Source organism: Mauremys mutica, chromosome 16 (assembly GCF_020497125.1).
Source record: "Mauremys mutica isolate MM-2020 ecotype Southern chromosome 16, ASM2049712v1, whole genome shotgun sequence".
Lineage (NCBI taxonomy): Eukaryota > Metazoa > Chordata > Testudines > Geoemydidae > Mauremys > Mauremys mutica.
In genome coordinates this window covers 20,892,771-20,917,420 of record NC_059087.1, presented here as the reverse complement: position 1 = coordinate 20,917,420, position 24,650 = coordinate 20,892,771, and the positions used below count along the sequence as shown (strand labels likewise).

Genomic DNA, 24,650 nt, shown 5'->3' with positions numbered 1-24,650 from the left:
GGATCACTTTTTTTTCCTTTCTTAAACACAGGAACTATGTTAGCAATTCTCCAGTCATACGGTACAACCCCTGAGTTTACAGATTCATTAAAAATTCTTGCTAATGGGCTTGCAATTTCATGTGCCAGTTCCTTTAATATTCTTGGATGAAGATTATCTGAGCCCCCCCTATTTAGTCTGATTAAGCTGTTCGAGTTTGGCTTCTACCTCGGATGTGGTAATATCTACCTTCATATCCTCATTCCCATTTGTCATCCTGCCATTATCCCTAAGCTCCTCATTAAAAACTGAGGCAAAGTATTTGTTTAGATATTGGGCCATGCCTAAATTATCCTTAATCTCCACTCCATCCTCAGTGTTTAGCGGTCCCACTTCCTCTTTCTTTGTTTTCTTCTTATTTATATGGCTACTCTTACCTGCACCCTTATTTTAAAGGATCCTCCCAGAACCCATTTCACTCCTGTTTTGAAGAAATATTCATTTCCTTTTCTTGTGCATCCTCACTTCAGCTCATCCAGGGGCCTGTCTTCAGCTTCACTATGGCTCACATCTAGATAAGGATGAGCAAGGAAATTTGGCGACGGCTTAGGGCTCCCCGCCCCCAGGGGAGAGGTGTAAGACTGGAAGATTATCTGTAATAATACATCATCAGTTCCTTCCAAAGGAGAAAAGAATTCACATTATCCACACGAATGCACAGTCACACTTTGCACCGCTCGTTTGTAGAGACTCTCTCTTAGGCAGTGTCTAAGAAACCTTCAGTGCTGCTACAGAGGTGGCCCTCGTTCCTATAGTAGCTGACTATGGCAACAGACACTGTAGTATATAGACAGGTTTGTGCTAATGCTAATGTCAAATGATACCCATGGGACAGGCAAGGGCTAGACAAAATGTTGTTAGAGTCACTCCCTTATCGTGTGTCCATGCAAAGCTGTATCTTGCAGCTCTGCTGTGCAACTTGGTGGTGCTGAAATACACCTGAGCAAAGAAAGAAGTCTGTCATAGATTCCTATTTCACATGAATGGTGTGGCCAGAAAGCACATTCACATGTGGGGGGGTTTCCAAAGCCAGAAAGAAACCACCCCCACTCCTATCTGAGGATCTTCAGACTCTAGGGAAGATAGAGTCAGGTCCCTGAGGGCAGCTCCCATTGGCACTGGGCCTGGTTCCCCTTTCCAAATTCTGCTTGGTTACTAGCTGCTCTGTTCACAAAATATATTTCTATATATCACACAAGTGCTGGTCCTTTGTCCTCTGGACCCAGCTAGCAGATATAATAAATGGAGGGTATGATTCTAGCCAAGACTGGCTGACTAGTGCCTGTAACAGCTTGAATGTAGCTTTCCATATATTGGAGGGTCAGTTGTTACTATGAGTCTCACCCACACTCTCTGCTAGGTGGCTTCAAGAAGTCCGACTGGTACAGGAGATGTCAGGGGTGCTTCCAGGATAGCTGGACCCAGTTATTTCATACTCTTTTTGGCTACAATAAAATGTTTGCTACAGCACTTGTTCTTAATACCCAGATGACTTCCCCAGCTTCCTTCGATCAGAATAAGCAAAGATGCATCTTCCTTCCTTTGAAATCCCCTGCACAACATTCAGGAACATGGTGAGTTTCTGTTCATGGTGTCCTCTGCGCAGCAGTTCCCTCTTAACAGCCTGAAAAGGAAGGAGCAGAAAAAATGAAGTAAGTCTCACCGGGGCCTCTGTTGTGTGTTGCATCTGGCCTTATTCTCCCAGGGGCCGGAAACATGTTGAGCAGCTGGTCCGGAGACTGGGTTCAAATAAAAGGGGCATCAGCTGGAAGTGGGACCCTCCTAGCATTCGGTGTGGTGACAGACAAGGAGCACTCATCTGCCTGCCAGTTATATTTGTAACCCAGACAAAGGAGAAGCAACACGTGCAGGGAGAGCCAACGGAAGCTGCTCACCTCATCAAAGCCTGGCTCGAACTGGATGGAGTTGTTCATGGAAGCATGGAGAACTGGCAGCGAGATGGCATGCTCCAGGTCATAGCCAAACCAGAGTTTGTTCATGATTGCCTGCAGTGGAACAAACTCAGCAGTTAATGAAGGTGAAGGGTGAGAAACTGGGTCAAATTCTCATTTACACTGGTGCAAACCTTTGAAGTCTTTGGGCTATATCCTGCTTGTATGGCAATGTAAGTCTGACATAACGCTAGAAGTTACTGATTTACACCAGTTATAGCTAGGATCAAGTGAGAGTGTCTGCTCTCCCTAGGTCTGGGTGGGCACCTGTGACAGCTTTAGTTCATCAGACCTCTTGATCCTGGTCAAACTAGTATATGCAGTTTCCACCACAGAGCGAGTCTTCTCCAGACTTGCTGCCTACCTAGGGATTTGCATTAATTACCCTCCAGTGATGTTGGTTCCTCCAGGAAACTCTATAACCCGCTCACAGAGCCAGACTACAATCCTGACCCCCCATGAAAACACCTACAGGGTGGATACAATAGTTTTTTGCTATGTGCCCATATCTCACATAGACAACTGGCCATAAAGGTGCTGTGCACTATACCAAGGGAGAGCAGATTATTCTCCACACCCTGTTGCTCCATGGGCCAAGGAGGGCTAGACACAGCTTCCTTCAACAGACCAATACTACCCTTGAAATAGGTGGCAGGAGAGGAACAAACACACACATATTTTCCCTCCACCCCCACAGGACTCCACAGCACTCACTGGTCCAAATGAAAGGGACAGAGTCGGAATCTGTCGTGATTCACCCTTGCCTCATTTGAACATCAGCCCAGATGTTATGAAACTGTTAAGAACAATATCTAGAGCTTTAACAAGCTTCTGGGATGAGTCTTTCTGTTGCTGGCAGCCAGGGGTTCATTTAGCCTCCTCTAAAAACAGACTCCACCCTAGAACAACAGGCCCTAGGGAACAGGAGATGGACTAGAAGGCTGGTCTTGCCCATCCCTAGCTGCGGTCATTCAAGGCTGAGTCAACACCTTGGCCTACAGTGACTGCCTTGGTTTCCTGTCAGTGAGAGGCCTAAACTAGCAAAAGAAGGAAGCGAGAATGAATGCGACTCAGCATCCAGAGATGATGGTTCTAACAGTGAAGGGGAGATTTGCCTCTCGAGCTGGCCAGAGAGTGACTATGAAATCCCTTACCCCACCTGGAAAGCAACCTGGGGACACTTTGGCCCCAACCTCTATGGAGAGGAAGTTATTTTTCCCACCCCACAACCTCTAATGAGAGGAGTTTTTAAGGACAGGACTAGCAATCGCATCAGGTTTGTGGAAGAGGACACGGAGTGTGCAGGATGACGGGAACATTCCCTATCTGGTCTGGGAGATGGTACCAGCAATACCAGTTTTAATAAGCTCCCATTTCATCCCCTCTACCTCCAGTAGACACATCATCTCTTGCTTTTAGCAAGAAAGTCTAAGCCATGCCTGTGGGGCAATGACACAGCTGCCATAAAGTGAAGGAAACTCCAGTTCATGGTGATGTTAAAACCCACTTGGGCTAGTGTCCAGTGTAGTCACAAAGGCTGGTGGGCCTGTAGCACCCTCAAACAGTCTTAACAGCACCGACAAAAGGAGCTGCGGCCCCCTCTGCCCTGCAGGTAGGTTTATGAACATTTCATGCGTTTAGTAGGAGGAAACTCAAATGAAGAGCAGTAACTTTAGTGCTTCATCCCATGCCACGCGGTCACTCGCTCACCAAGGCAATGGAGCTGATAATCAGGTCCCCTCCTGAGCCTCCAATCACCAGCTTGGAGTTATCATCTTTGGAGACGAGAATGGAAGGAGCCATGGCAGAGGGGGGTCTCTCTCCTAGAGAAGATGGAGAATGAGTTATTGGCCCATCTGGCCATAGGGAAAAAACAAACTTTGTTCATGGCAAATCTCTGTTTGGCGCCTCCCTGTCCCACACTGAACCTCGCCCGTTCCCCTCGGCAATTCAACTTTCCATCAGTTGTTCCAGAAATACAAGTCTTGGGGAAAGCAACCTGGGGGGGACACTTTGTTTTTATCTCCCTTGGCCAGAGGCAACTCCTTGGAAGCCCAACCTGCACTAGAGGAGGCCTGTAACTATGAAGATGCTCTCACAGCCCTGCTTAGTTCTGTAGTGTGCTGCAGCCTCAAACTTCTTTGGGGACTGCTGGAACTAGATACCAGTGATAGGCACAACCTGGGCACACCAGTATTCGCAGTAGGGCTATAGTCACTGTTCTGTCAACCTTTGGCATAGCTGAGCCATGGAAGAATTCCTTGGGGTGAAACTTATCTGCCAACATGGAAAACAATGTGCCAATAGCCCCATGCTTAGGATGACCAGATGTCCTATTTTTAAAGGGACAGTCCCATTTTTTGGGACTTTTTCTTATATAGGTGCCTATTCCCCCCCCCCCCCCCCACCATCCCATTTTATCATAGTTGCTATCTGGTAACCCTACAGGCTCGAGCACTTCATAGAGACCTATAGGGTTGTACAGCTATAAATACACCTCCAGCACTATAATAAAACTATTTAAATTCTTGGTGGATGCGTGTGTCTTGTGGGGATTATTATTTTCCCACAATCTGAGAATTGTGAAGTCACTGGGAGCCGAGAGTCAGCAATGCAGCATTTATCCTTATATGGATTGTAGTTACTTTTCTGAGTTCAGCTTCTCAGCATTTTGCCTTTGCTTTGTATGCCCTGCCCAGAAAATGAATGAAAGAGTTTTACGGACTTTACAGGTACTGCACTAATTCAGAACAAACTCACATCTAGTTCTGGTCAGAAAGGGACCAGGGAGGAAAAGTAACCTCTGCCCCTTGGAATGTCTTGCTGGAGATCATTTCCCAAGGTGCACTTCAGGCTCAGAGCTATGAGTTGGCTGCTCAAGCTCTGGGAGCACATCCAAAGGTTTGTGGATGCTCACGGCACGTTCTGGCCTTTTGTTTAGATAGGAGGCAACAGCTCTCACCGCTAGTGATCTTGTTTCTTGGCTTCTTCTTGCAGAAGTCAGCGAGCTCGTTATTTAAAATGATCCCAGTGCTTGGAGAATATACCATTGAGCCAAACCTGAGTGGAGGGAAAGCACATGTGAGATGTGGTAGTCCAGGACTGTTATGCCAAAGATCACCGACAGACAGAACAGCAGAGAACCCTTTGGGAATTACCACTGGCCATGCTGCACCATGCCAACCTAGCACTGCCATATACAGGAGCCCATGGAAGACTCTGCTAAGCCCATATTCAGCGCAGAGGTGCCAGTGCCTTAAGGCTGGGGTACCTTTATATTTACTGTTGTGTGGCCACAGGCTGTGTGGGTTGCTGAGTCCACTATCTGTAAGAAGAGACAAGAGAGTTTTACCTTTTGTATGGCTAAGTTTTGAAATCAGAGTAAATACTATACCCTTGTGCTGGGCCACAGCCATCACTGAACGGGCGACCAGGGCCGCCCAGAGGATTCAGTGGGCCTGGGGCAAAGCAATTTCGGGGGGGCCCCTTCCATAAAAAAAAGTTGCAATACTATATTCTTGTGGGGGCCCCTGCGGGGCCTGGGGCAAATTGCCCCTCTTGCCCCCCCCCTCCCCCGGGCGGCCCTGCAGGAGACAAAACTGAGCCACTTCTACTTCCTAAGTCAGCTGAGTCCAGGTGCTTGTAAAAGAGTTGCTGGCTGCCACTTTCTAGGGCACCTCTCAGTAGGTGGCTCAGTAGCAAAAACTCCTGAGCAAGTTGTTTGTCCTGTCTGACTCCTGAGTGGGCGTGGCAGTGAGGTGGCTTGGGGCTATGACCCTTGATAGCAGGGGGCAGGTTCGCTGCTCCAGCTGGGAACAACCAAACTCAGATGACTGGTTGAGACAGCGTAGGGAAGCTCAGAGTACGGCTGTCCTGTGGGTAGCTACAGCCCTGCCCCTGACTTGCCGATTTCTGGGAAACTGTAACACAGGCTGTTGTATTGTTCATAACCAGCCTGGGAGCCGGGTAACTGGCTGTGCCAGTTTGTTATACTGGACAGTAGGATTGTGTGTCAGTTTCAGTACAGACCCAGGCCATCTGGTCCCCACCCTATGAGTACAGCAACCCCTCCCTCCTTCCCCCCCCCACCGAGCGGCAACCTGCGAAAGAGTGAAGGTAGGGGAGAGACGGGAGACCTGAGACTGAAGCCATTTCCAGAGAGTCACAAGATGGGAAGCGGCCATGGTTCAGGTGGCACTACCCACACTCGGATGCTCCAGGAGCCCCACAAACCTACTCAGCAGAGTCCCAGTCACACTCCCTCTGGTTGACCAAATCACCAGGCTCTGGTCACTTACGGCTGGTTGATAGTGCTGGTGACAGACACAGCACTGCCATCTTCAGCGAGGACGGAGACGTGGGAGGTGCCGTAGCCTATGTTGCTTGGCTGTGAGAGATTGTAAAAACTGCCTGGATGGTCACCTCTGTCATCTATACGCTTCCTGACAAGTTCAGCAAAGGAGTTGGACAACAGTTCCTGAATAATCACCTAGGAATAAGGCCAAGGGCAGTGAGATGAGCCTTCCAGAGCACAGGGATGCTGCTGCAGGCTGAGGAGGTGGTCACGGGGTTTAACTCAAGGTGATGGAATTCAGAGAATCTACATCACCACTCAAGCATCTGTTGCCCAACTGTTCCCCACCACCCACCTCCTCAAACAACACGAAGCAGAGCTATCAGTGCTTAATAACCAACTCCTGAACAAGACAACACTCTGGCAAACAGCAATGGATGATGCCTGTAATCCAGATCCTCTTTCCTGCTTTAACTGATCAGGTGAGCAAAGCCATTGAAATGAAACAATCAACACACTGACATTGAGACTGTCTGAGAACACAGGGCCCAATTCTGCCACCCTCAGCCAAGCTGAGCAGTACTGTCCTCCACCAGTTGTCCCACTGATTTTACTTCTTCCCCATTGCAACAGAACTACACAGAGTAAATTCCTACTCAGCATGAGTAAGCATGAGAGAAGTACCATTTAACGTTGCAGTGCAGTGTTCTAATGAACCTTAAGGGGACTTGGCAGGTTGTTTGGAAGGTTTATCATAGGGAGTGTAAAGCATATGAGTTTATGACAAAGAGGTTTCAAAACAGAAACAGCAGCCCTGCATCAAAACTATAGAGAAGGCAGGAGAGAAGGAAGGGGCCCCAAATTAACAGCTGTCTCCATGACAGTGTTTCCTATCAACTATCCAATGGACAGTCAGGACAGGAAGCCCAAGTTTGCACATATTCGGCTTACAAGTAAGAGTTCCATTGAGATGGAGATGCACTGGACCAGTGAGCAGTGAAACTTTATGGGGTTGGGGTATTTGAATCTTATTAGCAAGGAAACATTGACTGGCCTTTAAAATACATGGACAATTAATAGCAGATTGATTTCCATTTCTTCCCTTTCCCCACTGCTTGTGCCACAGGGACAGTCTGAGATCTGCAATAGCATTTCTGACTGCCTCCTGGTGCTGTGCCGGCTCACCTGCTGTATGCCAGAGAACTGTGGGTCATCCAGTTTTGGCTTTTGCCCATTGCCAAACTTCAGTGCCTCTGCAATACGATGGTAGGTCTCACTCTTCCTACTGGCCGGCTCCAGCGACTCTGGCGTGAATTTAAACTCTTTGGTGCAGGGTAAACCAAAGGGATTAATGGAGTAAGGAAGACAGCCAGCTGCATTATATCATGAGTCCTAATCCTATCTACTCTTTCTGTCCCATCCCTATTCTTAATCCATTTCTTCCCATCTGAGAGACTTGATCCCGCAGACTGAGCATGGGCTGGGAGCCAGGAACACCAAAGTTCTAATTCCAGCTCTGGAACCAATTCTCTTTGTGACCTTGGGAAAGTCATTTAACCTCTCTGCCTCTGTTCCCCTAGCTGTATAATGGGGATAATGATGCTTCCCTACCTCACAAGGATGGTTGGAGGATTAGTTGGTTCAGATTTGTAACATGCTTTGAAGATAAGGGCCAAGTAGTATTATTACATTGCTGTTTCTGATCTCATCCTACCCTTCCACCCACTGTCACTGCCAGTACCCTTCCTGTGCATATTGATGGCACACGATACAGAAATCTGCCTCTCATTTCACAGATTACCTTTCAGTATGTTGAGAATGAAGAGAAGAACAGCACCCCCAGCTGGTGGTGGAGGGGAATACATTGTGTATCCACCCAGAGAAATATTCAGGGGTGTCATCACTTTTGCCTGGAAATTCTTGAGGTCACTCAGCATCAGACTGCCGTCTTCAAGAGAAAACAAGAGAAGCACGTGCCATTGGAGTGATAGCTTATTCTATGGGTACCTGCCATAGGCAGAGAGAGCCAGAGCCCCTGCAAGCCTGATGAATACTAATTACAACCAGCCCCAGCATCCCCCCACCTATCTTTTGCCCTTCCTCTTTTGTGTGTCAAACCCAAGGACAGCAAAAAACTGATACAGCTGGTGAAACAACTGCACAGTGACCCTGGCTGAATGACAGAGCAGAGGCTGGGTTTCAGGCTCCACTCCTGGGGCTGAGCCAGGTCACATCTGCCCCCGTGGAAAGGGAAATGGCATAAGGTACCCTACTGTTGGACCTCCACCCGCTGGCTGCCCCACTGAACAATACTGCTGTCATTCCCCTAACGATGGACAAGGTGAACCTGGAGTGAAGAGCAGGATGGGAGCTCTCAGACTAGGAACAAAAAAGGAAAAATATTATCCAGTGACTGCATTTTCTGCACTCAGTGAGTCAACAAGACATGAATAAAGTGCAGCAACCAGTTGGGAGTCTATACCAAGTCAAACAGGAGACTCATCCTCTTACTCCTTATCTCACATCAGCAGCCAAATATGTGGGCAGGGTCAGTTTCCTCATGAGGTAAAATATCTGCAAGTTCTGCTCTTTCCTTCCTTTGATAAATGAACCCTCAGCTGTATTAAAGTCAAGGCTACAGCTTTCCTGATCATAGACCTATTTTCTTAGCTGAAAACCCTATTGTGTATAATCCCTAGGCATCAGGGCTCAAATCCCGGCATGGTGTAATTCCACAGTCAGCTGAGTAGCACCAGGAAATATCAGGCCTAGCATTTTCACCAGTACTTGTCATGATGCCGATTTTTTTTAAAAGGTGACTAGTGACTTTGAGTGCCTCAATTTTTGGGGCCACAAACGGAGTTCTTTGCACTTATCTTTATTGAATTTCATCCTGTTGATTTCAGACTAATTTTCCAGTTTGACAAAGTCCTTCTGAAATCTAATCCTGTCCTCCAAAGTACTTGCACCCTCAGTTTGATGTCATTGCCAAAAGGTATAAGCATACTCTCCACTCCATTATCCAAGTCATTAATGAAAATATTGAATAGCACTGGAGCCAAGACTGACCCCCTGCGAGACCCCACTAGCTATGTGCCCACCCAGTTTGACAGTGAACCACTGATAACTTCGCTTTGAGTATGATCTTCCAACCGGTTGTGCACCCACCTTAGAGAAATTTCATCTATGAAGTATAACTGTTACCTACTTTCATGCTTTATGTCCTCCACCAAATTCTGTGCTATCTCGCCCTCATAAAATTCTCTGGCTCCCTTCTCTGCTACAGCCTTCAGTGTTTTCAGCAGGGTTGGCCAAAAGATAATTGCATCAGGTTTTAGGACCCCACCATTCTCACAGAACTGCTGGCTGTTAAGAGAGAATGTCCATCAGTTCAGGTTTATAGCGTGTGTGATTATTTCTCTCCCTTAACAGAGTCCCCATTTGCCAGCCAAAGCTTGTTTCTTCTGTGTACTGTTTGTCCTTGTTCTCCAAAGCTCCACTCCATACCACCCGGGGACGGCCTGTCTTCACACAGTACTTCTCCCTTGGAAAGCATGTCTCCATATCAAGTCCCACACAAACATGCCTCACTCTGGGCCTGAAGCTGCGGGCTTTACTCAAGTAATCCCAATGGGAATGCTCACATGAGTAAGACTGCAGGTTTCTGCCCTGTCAACACTGTCACTGTCTTTCAACAGAGGCAGTCTTCACACATCCAGTCCCCCACCTTATTCTCAACGTGCAGATGTACATTTCCCATGGCAGCCAAGCTCCCCTCACCCCCCGCCCCACCGCCGCCTCCTCCCTTGAGTGCGCCGCGTCCCGGCTTCTCTGCCTACCGCCCAGTGCTTCCTGCCCAGCTGCCACCAAGCAGCTGTTTGGCAGCAATAGCACGTTCCGGGAGGGAGGGAGAGGAGTGGGACTGTGGCGCACTCAGGGGAGGAGGCGGGGAAGAGGCGGGGCCAGGGCAGAGATTTGGGGAAGGATGGGGGCAGGGCAGGGGTGGAAAGAGATGGGGCAGGAGCAGAGCCTCCTGGAAGGGGTGGAGTGTGGCCGGGGGTGGGGGGTCGAGCACCCATGGGAAAGAGGGGAAGTCGGCGCCTATGCCACACACCCAGGTGAAATACAACTTCTCTTACCACAAGGATGACTTTTTCAAAAAGCCCTGTAACAGCGGGTAACTGAGAAATTTGCTCAGCACTGCTGGCATTCTGATTCCACGTGTAAGAAGCTGGATGGTTGGTTCAAACAGCCATTTCCATGGCAACCGGCCATAGCGCCTGTGGGCTTCTTCATATCCACGAAGCTCCCCCGGGATTGCAATCCACTGGCTGCCTGCACAAGCAGTTACGATATTACTCATTGCAGTAACCTCTCCTTCCATATATTAATCATATAATTCATGGTCACATCCATCTGGAGGCCACCGCTAACAGCTATGACATGCTAAGAAGGGAAGCAGAATCTAGCACCAGGAATGTCCATTAGTTTCAAGGCGTGGTCCACTCCCCCCTTTCAATCCCACTGGCGTTAGCACAGGCAACATTCCCCCCCCCGCCTTTCAATCCCACTGGCGTTAGCACAGGCCATTCCCCCGCCCCACACTTCAATCCCACTGGTGTTAGCAGAGGCCAGTCCCCACCCCCACCCCCTTCAATCCTACTGGTGATAGCAAAGGCCATTCCCCCCCCCCCCTTTCAATCCCACTGGCGATCGCACAGGCCAGTCCCGCCCTCCCCCCCTTCAATCCCACTGGCAATCGCACAGGCCACCCCCATGCCCCATATTCCATTAGAGATAGCACAGGCCACCTCCTCCTGCCTGCCCGTTACTGATAACCCTCCTCCAGCTGCCTGTCTCATATGCGATAGCTCAGCACGTGCTTACATGGAAAAACAATGTCTAGCTAGCATCTGAGTAGCAGACACAAGTCAGGGAGCCAGCACTATGTGGCCAACCAATTCATCCCAAAATGGCAGCAATTACCCTCAGACTATCAGGGGCACAACCAGAGTTTTCCCAGAGCTCTCCCTCCTCTGCTCTGCACCCACTCCCAACTCTCTTCCCTGCACACTCTCCCTGCTCTCAGTCCCCTCGTCTGCTGCCCCACACCCAGCTCTGACCTCCCCCCTCCTGCACTCAGCCCCAGAGACCTCCCTGCCCCACAACCAGCCCCATGGCTGTCAGGCTGAAGAACACCACCTCCACCAGGGGCCAGGCATTTCTGGGAGCCCCAGACCACATCTTCCCCGTGCAAGCTCCAAAAGCCTGGCTCCAATTCTCCCACCCGCCTTGGCACTGTGGGTTCCTGGAGCCCCTGCTCCATTTCTCCCTGGGGTTGACAGCATGGCAGTCAAGCTAAAGTTCCAGCTCTGGTGAGGGGGGGGCCTGGGACCACTGGCCCCTCCCCCCCTTTGTGCCCCAGCAGACATTCACTATAGGGTACAACGTGCCTAACGTCAACCAGTGAGTCAGTGGCAGAGCGGAGAATAGACACCCCCACAAACGCCAGTTTCCTGCCCTATGCCTTATCCAGCAGGCCAGTGTTTCTCAAACTGGGGAGCATATGGAGTCTTCGCCACATGCACCCCTGTACAGGGGCCAGTCACATTCACCGCCAGGATGCTGACCTGATCCCTGAAGGGATGGAGCAGGAGCAGTGATGATTAGTGGAAAGGGTGATGCAAATAACTAGACAGGGAAATAGAGACTGCACCCTCTTAAAGGAGGCTAGTCCCCCGCACAATGCCTCTTAGCTCTCCTGTTGGGACAGCTGAGCTCTGTTCCTCTAAGAAACAATAATGGCTTTAACATTTCTGTTCCTCAGCTTCTCAGTCTGTAAAAGAGGGACACTAATACCTCCTTCCCTGGAGTGTCCTGAGGCTTAGTTCACTAGTGCCTGTAATGTGTTCTGAGATCCTTGAATCTAGGGAAGGCAAAGCATTAGCGCAAAAGCACCAAGGGTAGAGCTCTTGACCTCTTCCTAAACAAAAGTATCGGCAGCCCAAGTTGAAGAAGCTGCTTTTCTATTAGCTGTTAGTAGCAGGGCCGCCCGGGGGGGGCAAGAGGGGCAATTTGCCCCAGGCCCCAAGCCCCACAGGGGCCCCCACCAGAGTTTTTCGGGGGCCCCGGAGTGGGGTCCCTCACTTGCTCCGGGGGGCCCGGAAAACTCTTGCGGAGCCGGGCGCAGGAGCTTCTTCGCTCCCGGTCTTCGCCGCCGCCGGAGCGGAAGGACCCCCCGCCAGCGAATTACCGCCGAAGACGGAGCGGGACCCGCCGCCGAAGTTCAGCTCGGTCTTCGGCGGTAATTCGGCGGCGGGGGGCCCTTCCGTTCAGGGACCCGCCGCCGAAGTGCCCCGAAGACCCACGGTGGGGGCCCCTCCGCCGCCGAATTACTGCCGAAGACCGGGCTGCACTTCAGCGGCGGGTCCCGCTCCGGCGGTAATTCAGCGGCGGGGGGGCCCCCGCCGCGGGTCTTCGGGCACTTCGGCGGCGGGTCCCGGAACGGAAGGGCCCCCCGCCGCCGAAGACCCCGGGCCCCCGGAATCCTCTGGGCGGCCCTGGTTAGTAGTAACAGCACTTGTATTCTCTTTAACAAGCAGGGTGGAGTGAGACAGAAAAGGTAGTTTCCTGGTTACGGGTTTGTACTGGAACTCAGGAGACCTGGATTCAATTCCTGTCTCTGCCACAGATACCCTGAAGGATCTTGGGCAAGACACTCAGGGCTTGATTGTTCAGAGGGGCTGAGCACACATTGACTTTAATTGTTCTCAGTGGGAGCTGCTGGGTGCAGAGCACTTGGAAAATGCAGTTTTACTTTGAGGATTACATATAAAAGGCACCTCCTTACTTAGCTGATCTTCACCTTGTGTGGTCAGTTGCCTCTACCAACTTTAGGGACAAAAGTAATTTTTTAAAATGATGTTTACTACTGCAAAGTCAACACAGCTACGAGACAGAGTGCTGGACTCTAGTCCTTCTTGTGCATCACCACCATTCCTTGCTAAGTTCAGTCACAGTAAAATCTGTGCAAACCCACTGACAGCAAGGGAACTGAATGGATGTCACTAAAAGCAGAATCTGAGGACAAGGAGGTTTGCACCACCACAGGGTGGCCTGCAGAACTTTTGGGTGGCCTGATTTGGCCTGCAGAACTTTTGCTCCTGGTAACAATGCAGAAGAGGAAAAATCCTGTTTTCAGATCTCTGGCTGAGTTTGGTGGGAAATCAGTCAAAAAGACAATGTCTCTTTCCTTGCAAGCTTTGCACTTTGATACAGCGTTGCTGAGACACAAACATGCCCCCGGGCCATTTTTGCTGTCATTTTTGTGGAATTGCACATTAAGCCACAGGCAAAGACAAGAATAATGAAGTACAGAGCTGTCAGCTTTGACTGACAGATAATGAGTCTTGCCGTGGAGCCTGATCCTATAGGACTTTACAACAGCCTGCAGCCCTATAGTGATGTAAAAGTTAAACCAGTTAACTGATAACCTGATGCTTATCGGTTTCTGGGGTCCCGGCTGCTGGCCCCGTGCCTGGGGCTCTGCTATTACCTGCGACTGGTGTCCCAGAGTCCCTGCTGCTGGGACTCCAGCCACAGGGCCAGCGGCCGGGATCCCGAGCATGAGCAGCAGAGCCCCGGGTGCGGGGCTGGCATCCTAGGTGCAGGGCCAGCGGCCAGGATCCTGGGCGTGGGCAGCAGAGCCCCGGGTGCGGGGCCGGCATCCCGGATGCATGGCCAGCAGCTGGGATGCTGGATGCAGCCAGCAGCAGAGATCCCCGGATGTGGTCCTGGCAGTGGGGATCCCCAGGAGTCAGGCTGGCAGCGGAGCCCCACATAAAACATGGGAAGGGCTGCAGACCCCCCACACCTCTAGTTCCCCGGTTAAACATTTAACTGGGTAACTGATAGAATTTTAATTGGTGACACGGTTATTGTTTTTACACATTCTTTACATCCCTTCAGCCCTATTGAAATACATGTGGCTATACCAAGGAGTAACTACTTTGTGTGGGAGTAAGAGTCAAATCTGCTGTGCTCTTTCACTAGCTGTATTAAAAACAATCCAACTCTGGGCCAACGCTGATATTAGGAAAAAGCTTAGAACTGCAGTACACGCAGGGTCTAGTCATGGGGACTGACACCAGACCAACCCCAGAAGGTTTCCTTGAGGTTCAGGTTACTTTCCTCTCCCTAGGACACTTTTTCCCTTCTTGTCCCACAGATTAGGGGGGGTTTAAATGCTTTGCCCAGCTCTGTTCAGCTTAGTACTCAAGAGCAACAGCAGGAAATAATGAAGAAGAGTGATCCTCTAGAGATAATGGACTTCCCATAATGCAGTGAAGTAGTGAGGTCCTCTATCCTCTCCCCAAATGCCAGGCAGTGGCCCCACTCTCCCTGCTTACTGCATCAAGCTGTCTGATAGGAAAACAGTCCAATTCCTGTCCTTACCTATTTGGAGAGGGAAATCATTACACTGATTTAACAAGTCTTGGTTGATATTTTCTGGAGCTGTTTCACGAGCGTTAATCACCACGACCTCTCCTGGAAATAAGAAAGGAAAACACACAATAATCTCTTCCCAGTGTCTGGTAAGTTTCATTCATCACAGTTGGTGGAGCAGAAAGCAAAGGACTGGAGTTTATGCTTTTTTGTGGAAACTGGTGAGGGTTGGAGTCCCATTGGATCATGCACTGTGGAGTCCATGAAGTCCATCACCAAACCTGCCACGCTCTCATGTTGTGTTTATGAACTCTGCAGCAGGAAGCTTTCCTGCTGCAGAGTTTACATCTTCCTAACAATTTTAAGAACAGTACATCTCATACTGCTGGTCCCTTTGACTCTTTGTTGATCCAAAAGCAAGATCATGATCCAGGATATACAGATGAGTTAATTCTGGCTCTATTGCTCTTAAAAACTGTTGTGGCCCTTTTATGGTACTTCAGCGGTGCAAAGAGCCATACTGTTGGCTTAACCAGTTAGCTAGGAATTCTCATCTCTACATCGCTCCTGCGCTTGCTGCAGGGGGCATGGTTGCAAACTGCAGTGAAGTGGCTGTTCCTTGGCGGATTGGAACCAGCGTGGAACCTTCTCCATCAGACTCCATGGCACCTTTCCTCACAGGAGAGCACTCGACTTTGAGAAGGCTGCATTTCAAAAGTACACTGGACTATAAAAGAGGGGGGCAAAGAACCCCAACTTATCTTTCACCTCAAAAGACAAAGGAACCGAGTACCTTGGACTTTGTGGGAGATTCTGACCAAGGGGTCAGTCAGCTGTCTTGCTGGGAGGAAGCATCAGAAGCTCACTTTGAAACAAGAGTGTCGTTTGGTTAAATCTTAATCCCTAGAAAGCATTTTTCACTTTTATTTGCTTATAACTATTTCTGACTTTATCCCTTACACTTAAAATCCTCTCTTTTCATTAATAAACGTGTTTATTTTCCATCTAAACCAACCCGGCGCCCTGTTTGAATTGACGTAATTGTGAACTCTAGTTAAAGCAACAGACTGCTGGGGCTCTGTCTCTTTAAAGGCGCAATGGATTGTATTACTTCCCTCAATGCACCAGGAGAGGGCTGGACATTTCAGGGCAGACAGTTCTGGAGAAATTCGGGAGTAGAGGTGGCTTGGCTAATAGTAACCAAGGTTGCTGGAGACCAGGGAGTGGCTGTGGTGTAACAAGCAGGCTGCTGGAGTTGCTGAACCAAGGTGGCTTTTATCACACAGATACTCAGTGCATGCTTGTATGCTGGCTGGGAGCACCCAGACAGAAAGCTACAGCAGCAGAGCGTTTTAAGGCACTCAGAGTTACAGGACAAATGGTAACACAACCTCGCACTGGTGTGGGTTGCACCCCAAAATGTGACAATCATGCCCTCTCCTCTGCAAACTGTCCATACAAGTCTCTGAAACCATCCAATACTCCATATTCATCTGCCGCTATTGGACAGACACTCCATTTTCCCAGTGCAAGCCAGAGCGCAACACAACCTTAGACATGCAGCACCATATACACGCTTACAGACTGGCTATTGATAATCATTGTACTGGAGGTAGGCTAAGAGATGGGGCATGTGTGCAGATTATATTATCCTGCAACAACAGACCACACTACAGTAATTCATATCTGCAAGAGAGAGAGCGCTTAAGTCCCTTTCATGTGGCAACGAATGGGATTCTCTCACCAGTAAAGGGGGAAAAAAGCGAGGTGAAACAGTAGACTTTAGGAGGGTGTTGGCACCACAAATGAATGTTGCATTCTGGGATGGCAGCTGGAGTACTGTCGGTACCAGTATCAGTATGTGTGTGCCCATGCAGCCACTGCCAGTACACTGGCAGAGGGTTACGATGTTCTGAACAGGAGAATAATTATGTCAGCAAAAGTGGAGAGTTTGGTTGGTAGGAGACAACACACCAGGCTGTGCTGAGAAAAAGGAAAGTTTTGCCAGCACAGCTTTCTAATGTAAGTCAGTCCTGCGTATTTCCAAACTTTGTTACTTAGCTGGTTTGTTTGCTTTAAACTACAGTGTTATTCTTACTACTAATTTCTATAGGCTACGTCAGCTGGGCTAAACTATTAATACACTGAAGCAGGAACACAACAAAACTTCGAGTTCTAAAAGCCAAACAAACAGACAAGTCTTACATCAGGGCCTGAAAGTGGCTGGACGTGAGCATAGCTAGATTGCCAAAGGGAGGAAGCTGCAGAATTAGAAGGCCTGAGTCTCCCCAGTTTGTCTCTTTGTGGAGTCCCTAACAGCCACATAAAGTACTGTTCTGGCAGCCTTTTGCACCCACTTATGGTAAAGGACACAAGGTGCAAACTTGCCAGGAAGCATTAGGTCCAAGGTCTCAGCAGACGTGGAGAGTCACATCCATCCCTCAGCACAGTCACAACAGGCTCAGAGTATTTACACTTAGATTCTCATAGCAAATGCTTCTCTTCTGATCTCACCTGCTTTGGCTGAGCATAAGGTGCGCATCAGCCCTTCAGTTATCAGGGATTCAGGCCATTCCGGGTTTGCTCTAATGCCTGCCTAGCGTTCAGACATGGTTGGGTTTTTCACCTTAACATTCCCTCACCTGCACGAGATTTCTTTTTGAATTACTGCGATATCCTACTCACGCTTAGAATGCTTTGCCTGAGCTTTCAGGACATTGGCTTCTGCAAGGCTACTGAATGAATATGCTGGTGAATAGACTCTAAAGGAGGAGTATGCAAATGCTATGGGAGAATTACCTGAGAAGGGACAGGCCCTTACCATACCTGTGGTTGCATTATAGATGGTAAAGATGACACCTCCTCCCAGGCCCATACTCTGGGGGTTCAAAACCGAGGTGCAGACCAGAGCAGCAATAGCAGCATCCACAGCTGAACCTTTACGTCGTAGGATGTCCCTGTATGAGAAAGGAAGAGACAATATTGTGAAAGACCAGGCAGCACAGAACTGAGCAGGCTCATGGAAGAGCCTTCCTGCTTGTAATGCAAATGACATACAGGTGGCAAGTTGGGAGAAGTCAATAGTTAAATGGACTGAAGCAGCTGGGGTGATGTCACGGAGTCACCGGGTCATGCTCTGGAAATTCTCCCCACAAAGCCAGTCAGGACTCTGGGGGAGCCTCCTCTCTCTGAGCATACTCTCTCCAGGGCAAGAAGCTTACACAGCTTTCACCTTCCTGGGTCTGACCTTGGATCATTCAGCATCCCCTTCTCACACCGTGCGCTTCCCGCAGCAAGTCTGCACAGGCGGGGCTCCTGGGGAAGTCAGAGGGCCCTGCACCCAGTGATGAGCTGCCAAAATCTTAGGAACCGGTTCCCTACTGGGTCTTCGGCGGCACGGCTCCGGCAGCTGAAGGACCCACCACCGAAGACCCGGTAGGGAACCGCCCAGTGAGTACACCCCCCACCCACGTCCTGCCCCCCCTCAGAAACCACAACCCATAACCCCCCCTGCCCTGCTCCTTGTCCCCTGACCACTCCTTCCCAAGACCCCCAACCCTAACTCCCCCCCAGGACCCCACCCCCTGCCAAACTTGCCCCTCTCCCTGTCCCCTGACTGCCCCGACTCCATCCATCACCATCCCAACAGACCCCAGGAACTCCCACGCGGCGCCTACCCAACCCCCCCTTCCCCATCCCCTGTCTGCCCCCCCAGAACCTCTGCCCGATCCAACCCCTCCTCCCCCACCCCAGTCCCGGCCCTGGCCCTGGCCTCTTACCCCTGCCGGGGTCGGGGCCAGGGTCGGAGCCGCGCCGTGCGGCCGGAGTTGGGGCCGGGGCCGAGCAGTGGCTGGAGCAGGGCCGGGCGGCGCCTGGAGTCCTCATCGCGCCCCACCCTGCCCCAGCTCACCTGCAGGAACCACGCCGCCCGGCCCAGACCCGGCCAGGAACCGCACCGCCTGGCCGGACCGGGCCAGGAACCGCGCCGCCCGGACCCGGGCGGCCCAGACCCAGGCGGCCCAGACCCGGGCAGGAACCGCGCCGCCCGGCCGGACCCGGGGAGGAGCCGTGCTGCCCGGCCGAGGTCGCAGCTGGACCCTGGGGGCAGGAGCCCAGCCGCCCGACCCCAGCGTCTCACTACGACCTCTGGAGCGGCGCGCCGCCTGGAGCCCTCCTCCCGCTGGCACCCCCGCCCCCAGCTCACCTGGTGGAAGCGCTGCTTGCTTCTCAGCCCTCCCAGCTTCCCGCGCGAACAGCTGATTCGCGGGAAGCTGGGGAGGGGGAGAAGACGCCGGAGGAGCTTCAGCAGAGGAGGCGGAGTGAGGTGAGTTGGGGCTGGGGGAAAGGTACACAGCTGCTAGAGCTTTAGTTAAATTTAAAAGCCCTTTTGGAACTAGTTGTCCCTCCAGGAACAACCGGTTCTAAAGGGGGCTTCTAAATTTAACAACTGGTTCGCGCGATCCGGTGCGAACCGGCTGCAGCTCACCACTGCCTGCACCCAAACTCCGCAGTCAGGGGCGGCTCTAGGTATTTTGCCGCCCCAAGCACGGCAGGCAGGCTGCCTTCGGCGGCTTGCCTGCAGGAGGTCCTCGGTCCCGCAGATTCGGTGGCACGCCTGTGGGAGGTCCGCCGAAGCTGCGGGACCAGCGGACCCTCCGCAGGCATGCTGCCGAAGGCAACCTGTCTGCCGCCCTCACAGCGACCGGCAGAGCACCGCCCGTGGCTTGCCACCCCAGGCACGCGCTTGGCGTGCTGGTGCCTGGAGCCGCCCCTGTCTGCAGTCAGACGTGACTCTCAGCCAGCCAGTAAAACAGAAGGTTTATTAGATGACAGGAACACAGACTATGCCAGAGTTCGTAGGTACAGAAACAGGACCCCTAATTCAGGTCCATCTTGGGGCAGGGAGGCCAGGGCCTCATCTGTGCCTCCCTCCATTTCCCAGCTAGCTGCAAACTGAAACTCTCCAGCCCCTCCTCTGGCCTTTGTCTCTTTCCTGGGCCAGGAGGTCATCTGATCTCTTTGTTCTCCAACACCTTCAGTTGGCACCTTTGCAGGGGAGGGGCCCAGGCCATCAGTTGCCAGGAGACAGGGTGTCGGCCATTCTCTGTGCAGACAGCATCACACTGGCCCTCTAAGGCTCTGCCACAATCACACCCCCTTATCCCACCACCTAGATACTTAAGAAATGCAAAGGGGAAACTGAGGCACCCAACAGTATTCAGAGAAAACATTAAGAACATTCTCACTTCGTCACAGGTGATTTCACAAAATGGGAGGAAGTGAGTTACAGTAAATGGGAAAGGAAACTGGAGAAAACCCCTGGGGAAAGAGGTAGCAATTCTGTGTGAGGATCTAAAATCTGTACAAGGAAACGACACAGCTGGACCATGAAGACTTATTTAGGCTGAGCTGAAGGATGAAAATAGCGAACAATCATCGGAAATTGCTACAGCTTTTTAAGCCACAGCAACCAGGCCGATCAGGAAATGATCATACAAAGAGGAGGAAAGCTATTGAAAACCAGAAGCCCTCCCCCCGCCCCCCCGAGAGCACAGCACACTCTATAAGCAGAGCTGAAGTCTTCACAGATATCTTAAGTAATGTAAGTGACTTGTGGCTAGTTCAACCGCACTACGTTTCCAGCTACTACGACAATTAGACAAGGCACCATTTGATTATTAAATATATTGTGGGGGGAAGGGAGAAGTATGAGTTACAGGTGGATGAGAAACAAGCCCTTGGATCTGAACACCAACTCTGTGGCAATTCAGGGCCTGATTCTTTGCTCACTAACCAGCCGTGTAACCCCACTGGCGTAAGTGAAGCTACGCCAGACTTACACCAGAGTGAACGAGCGCAGGGCACTGGATCCCAATCTAGGCTTCATTTCAAGCTCCTTCAAGTATGCACTCCTCACTGTGGAGTGGTGACCAGCGCCTCCAACGTAATGGCTGGATCCACAGATCTGTTCCAAATCGCACTGAGCTTGGAGGAAGCTCAAATCCACACTCACTGCAGGCCAGGCATGTCCATGTCTCTATTGATAACATATTCTGGGGCCCTCTGACCATCTTCCCAACACTAATGAATTTAGCCTCACAACACTCCTGGCACAAAGTATTCTTCCCATTATACAGATAGGGGAACTGCCCAAGATCACACAGAGTTTGTAGCAGAGACAGGAACAAAACCTAGATCTCCAGTCCAGTGCCCTACCTACAAAGCCACCCCTCTTGTAGCAGGAGTTTAACGCCTTATACAATGAATGATGTTGAATGATTATGAAAGTACCTTGCTCCCCTCAGATGAAAGGAGCTTTAGGAGTGTAGCTCAGTGGGCCAGCTTACCTCTACTACAGGAGTGGGCAAACTTTTTGGCCTGAGGGCCTCCTCAAACAGCCAGGCGTGGCTCAGCCCCTGCCCTCTATCCCCCCCTTCTGATGGCCCCACCCTGGGACTCCTACCCCATTCAACCCCCAAATTCTCTGATGGCCCCCCATGGGACCCCTGCCCCATCCACCCCCCCACTCCCTATCCTCTGACTACCCCTGGAACCCCCACCCCTGACTCCCCCCTGCCACCCCATACAACCCCTGCTCTCATTCCTGACTGCCCCCCCCAGGATCCCTGCCCCATCCAACTATCCCTTCTCCCTGACTGCCCCCGGAACCCCTGCCCCTGACTGCCCCCCGCTGCCCCATCCAACCCCCCCTCCTTCCTGACTGCCCCCCAGGATGCCTGCACCCATTCAACCCCCCTGTTCCCCAATCCCTATCCACACCCCCACCCCCTGACCACCACCCTGAACTCTCCTGCCCTCCATCCAACCCCCCCACTCCCTGCCCTCTTACCATGCTGCCTGGAGCACCGGTGGCTGGTGGTGCTACAGCGCCGCCGCCCGGCTGGAGCCAGCCACGCCACCACGCAGCACAAAGCACCAGATCAGGCCCCGGCTCTGCAGCTGTGCTCCCCAACTGCCTAGAGCATTGCGCCGGTGGTGCGACATGCTGAGGCTGTGGGGGAGGGGGCACAGCGGGGGAGGGGGCACAGCAGTGGAGGGGCCGGGGGCTAGCCTCCCGAGCCAGGAGCTCAGGGGCCAGGCAGAAGGGGCCCATGGGCTGGATATGGCCCGTGGGCCATAGTTTGCCCACCTCTGCTCTATTATATTCATTGCTTTGCATTATATTCTGCTTTATTATATTCAGTGGTAATGCAAGGAACCTACAGGCTTGTATCTTGTAAGACACTGGCTTCAGAAGTTAGCATGAGGCTTGAAGCCTATGAACTTTGGCACAGATAAGCTTAGGTAACCCCTACCTTTTGGGGAACTGGAAGTAGATTGTAGGGGGGAATTTTGTCACTAATGACATCAGCCAACCACAGAACATGAACTGACACCGGCTTCTGGAAGGTTTTGGATGGAATATCTGACCGTAAGAGTGCCCTGGCAACAAATTGACATATATGATAATGGGGTGAAATCATAAATACACTAATCTATAGAAGAAGGACACCTTAACATTGGTAAGGGGAGGAAATACAAATAAGGAAAAGGCAAGAAACCCCTATTGAATACACATTAGACACGGCTAATGTCAGCATAACATATTATAAAAGTGGCATCCCAGCCTGGGGGCAGTAGGGAGAGAGATGTAGCCCTTGGGAGGGGCCAGAATGATGGCCACTGGTGAAGATGAAGAAGGTGACGGTGATGAGGAAGATAATGGCTAACATTTCAGGCTGTTCTGCAAGGGATGGTGAGAGTATGGATGTTCAGATGTACTTTCTGTATTATCTCTATCTACCTTACTGAATTAGTGTGTGTGTGACTTTGCTAAATGTATTAATAAATTATTTATTTGTAAATATAAGAGTTCCTGTAGTGTGAGTGTTGCACCTGTGCACATCTGGGTTCCCAACTATATAATTTTAATAATACTGGGCCTCATCTTGGGACAAGAACCTGTCAACCCTCAAAGTGATACAGTAACTGGGAATTTTTATTCATAATCTATAGATCAGGCTACAGGAGTGAAGCATTATTAAGATGACGTCTTTGCATGGAGGCTAAGCAACAGGAACTTACTACTGCACCCTCCCACAACTCCAGGTTAACCTCGATTGACTCTCCTAGTGGCAGATTCAACCACCCCAATTTTCAGTGCTGCCAATCCTAAATGTTCAAAAGGCATGAATCAGGCCCCCCAAAATCAAAAGATATTATTGAAAACCCTCACGATTTTTAAGCCTAATACATATGAATGTCATTTATTTCCTTTCTGGTTTTAGTGTCTTTCGGGTGCACTTAGGTTCTGTTTTCAAGCTTTTCTCTGCAAGTGGGAGGGCTAGAAACTTCTTTTTTCAAACGAAAGCTGAGATTCTCACCTAATCACATGCCTCCAGACAGTGGCGGCTCCAGGCACCAGCGCTCCAAGCACGTGCCTGGGGTGGCAAGCCGCAGGGGGCAGCCTGCCTGTCGCTGTAAGGGTGGCAGGCAGGCTGCCTTCGGCGGCATGCCTCCGGGAGGTCCGCCAGTCCCGCGGATTCAGTGGCAATTCAGTGGCGGGTACGCCGAAGCTGCGGGACTGGGGGACCTCCTGCAGGCGCGCCACCGAAGCCTGCCTGACTGCCCTGCTTGGCGCAGTAAAAAAGCTAGAGCCGCCCCTGCCTCCATAAGCTGCGGCTTTAAGAAAAACACCTCATACCATGACAGTCGGCAACAGTGAGGTTTGTTTTCAACCACTCCTCTGCTGGCCAGACAAGGATGCCAAGTAAAGAAGTTGTTAGCTCCACTGCCTGCCCAAGACCAAAGCATGTCATCTCCACAACACACTTCAGACAGTGTCTGTTGGCTCAGTAATCTGAAGTTGTTCGAGTAGATGCAGACCTGAATTCCGCATCGGTGTGCACACACCCAGTGTGCCAGTGCCAGAGACTTTTGCCTAGCAGTGCCCATAGAGGGGCAGCCCTTGCACCTCAGGGCTGTGGCCCCTCCCCTGGCTATATGAGGTGGTGTTGCCCTGACCCTCCTCGGTCCTTTCTCACCAACCGTGGCTGGAGTTGAAGATCTGTCTGTGATTGTAGTCCTACAACCTTGCATTTACTCTAAGCCTAGTTTACTGTACATAGGTAATTAGTTAGTAGTTAGATAGCATTAGTAGATAGTGTTCCCCCCTTGATGCCCTCATCAGGCTTTAAACACTGTCCTTCGTGTGGAGAGGCGATCCCCAACAGCGACCCCCCCTACCCCCACGGTGCATGTTTTGTCTCAGTGAGGCCCATCTTAAGAGTGCTGTTTGATCTGTAAATCATTTAAAAAGCAGACTCAGGGGGCACAGGACCTTTGCCTCAAGCAACACCTGCTTCAACAGGCCATGCAGCCTGATCCGGTACTAAGGTCGTCCTCAGGCCAAAGATTGCCCTCAGGCTTGAAAAGCGCCAGTCTCTCATTCTGGGACAGGCACCTCGCCGGAGAGACAGAGGAGTTGTTCTCCATCATCGATGTCAAGGAAGAGGTCTCATAAGACCAATCAGGAGCTTTCCAGGTTGCAGGGCAACTCCTCTGCTTCCCCCGGGAAAAGCGCGGACTGGCACGGGGCTGGTTCTGGAACATGGGATGGCACGGGTACCTCTGACCCTTCCCCAGTACTGAGTGGGAAGGGCAGAAACCCCATGCTGTTGACTCTGGTTCCAGCCTCCGGGCATCCATTGAGTCTGGTACTGACGAGGGAGATGCCGGTACCAGTATCGTTGACATCTCAGGCAGCCGCAGACCTTCTCTGCCTTTCAGTCCCGAACTGACAATTGGACTAGGACCCTCCCACTTATGGCCCCTCTGATGGAGCGAGCCACTGAGCCTACGTGTCTGTTGGCACCGCATCCAGATCCTCCCCTTGCCATGGTGGGGATGGACCTGGCACC

General features: G+C 51.1%; 1 protein-coding gene across 1 annotated transcript in view; it reads right to left on the bottom strand.

Annotated features, from left to right (window-relative positions):
- Positions 1–286: 286 nt before the first annotated feature.
- Positions 287–24,650, bottom strand: part of GGT5 (gamma-glutamyltransferase 5) — a 41,288-nt gene continuing 16,924 nt past the window's right edge. Inside the window, exons 2-12 of the mRNA XM_044989607.1 lie at positions 17,557–17,687; positions 14,740–14,832; positions 10,425–10,620; positions 9,494–9,651; positions 8,087–8,233; positions 7,471–7,607; positions 6,290–6,480; positions 4,954–5,051; positions 3,702–3,814; positions 1,935–2,045; positions 287–1,663 (exon numbers count right to left, since the gene is read on the bottom strand). Coding sequence (XP_044845542.1) covers positions 1,517–1,663; positions 1,935–2,045; positions 3,702–3,814; positions 4,954–5,051; positions 6,290–6,480; positions 7,471–7,607; positions 8,087–8,233; positions 9,494–9,651; positions 10,425–10,620; positions 14,740–14,832; positions 17,557–17,687 — 1,522 coding nt within the window. The 3' untranslated portion in view covers positions 287–1,516. The remainder of the gene's footprint in view (positions 1,664–1,934; positions 2,046–3,701; positions 3,815–4,953; positions 5,052–6,289; positions 6,481–7,470; positions 7,608–8,086; positions 8,234–9,493; positions 9,652–10,424; positions 10,621–14,739; positions 14,833–17,556; positions 17,688–24,650) is intronic.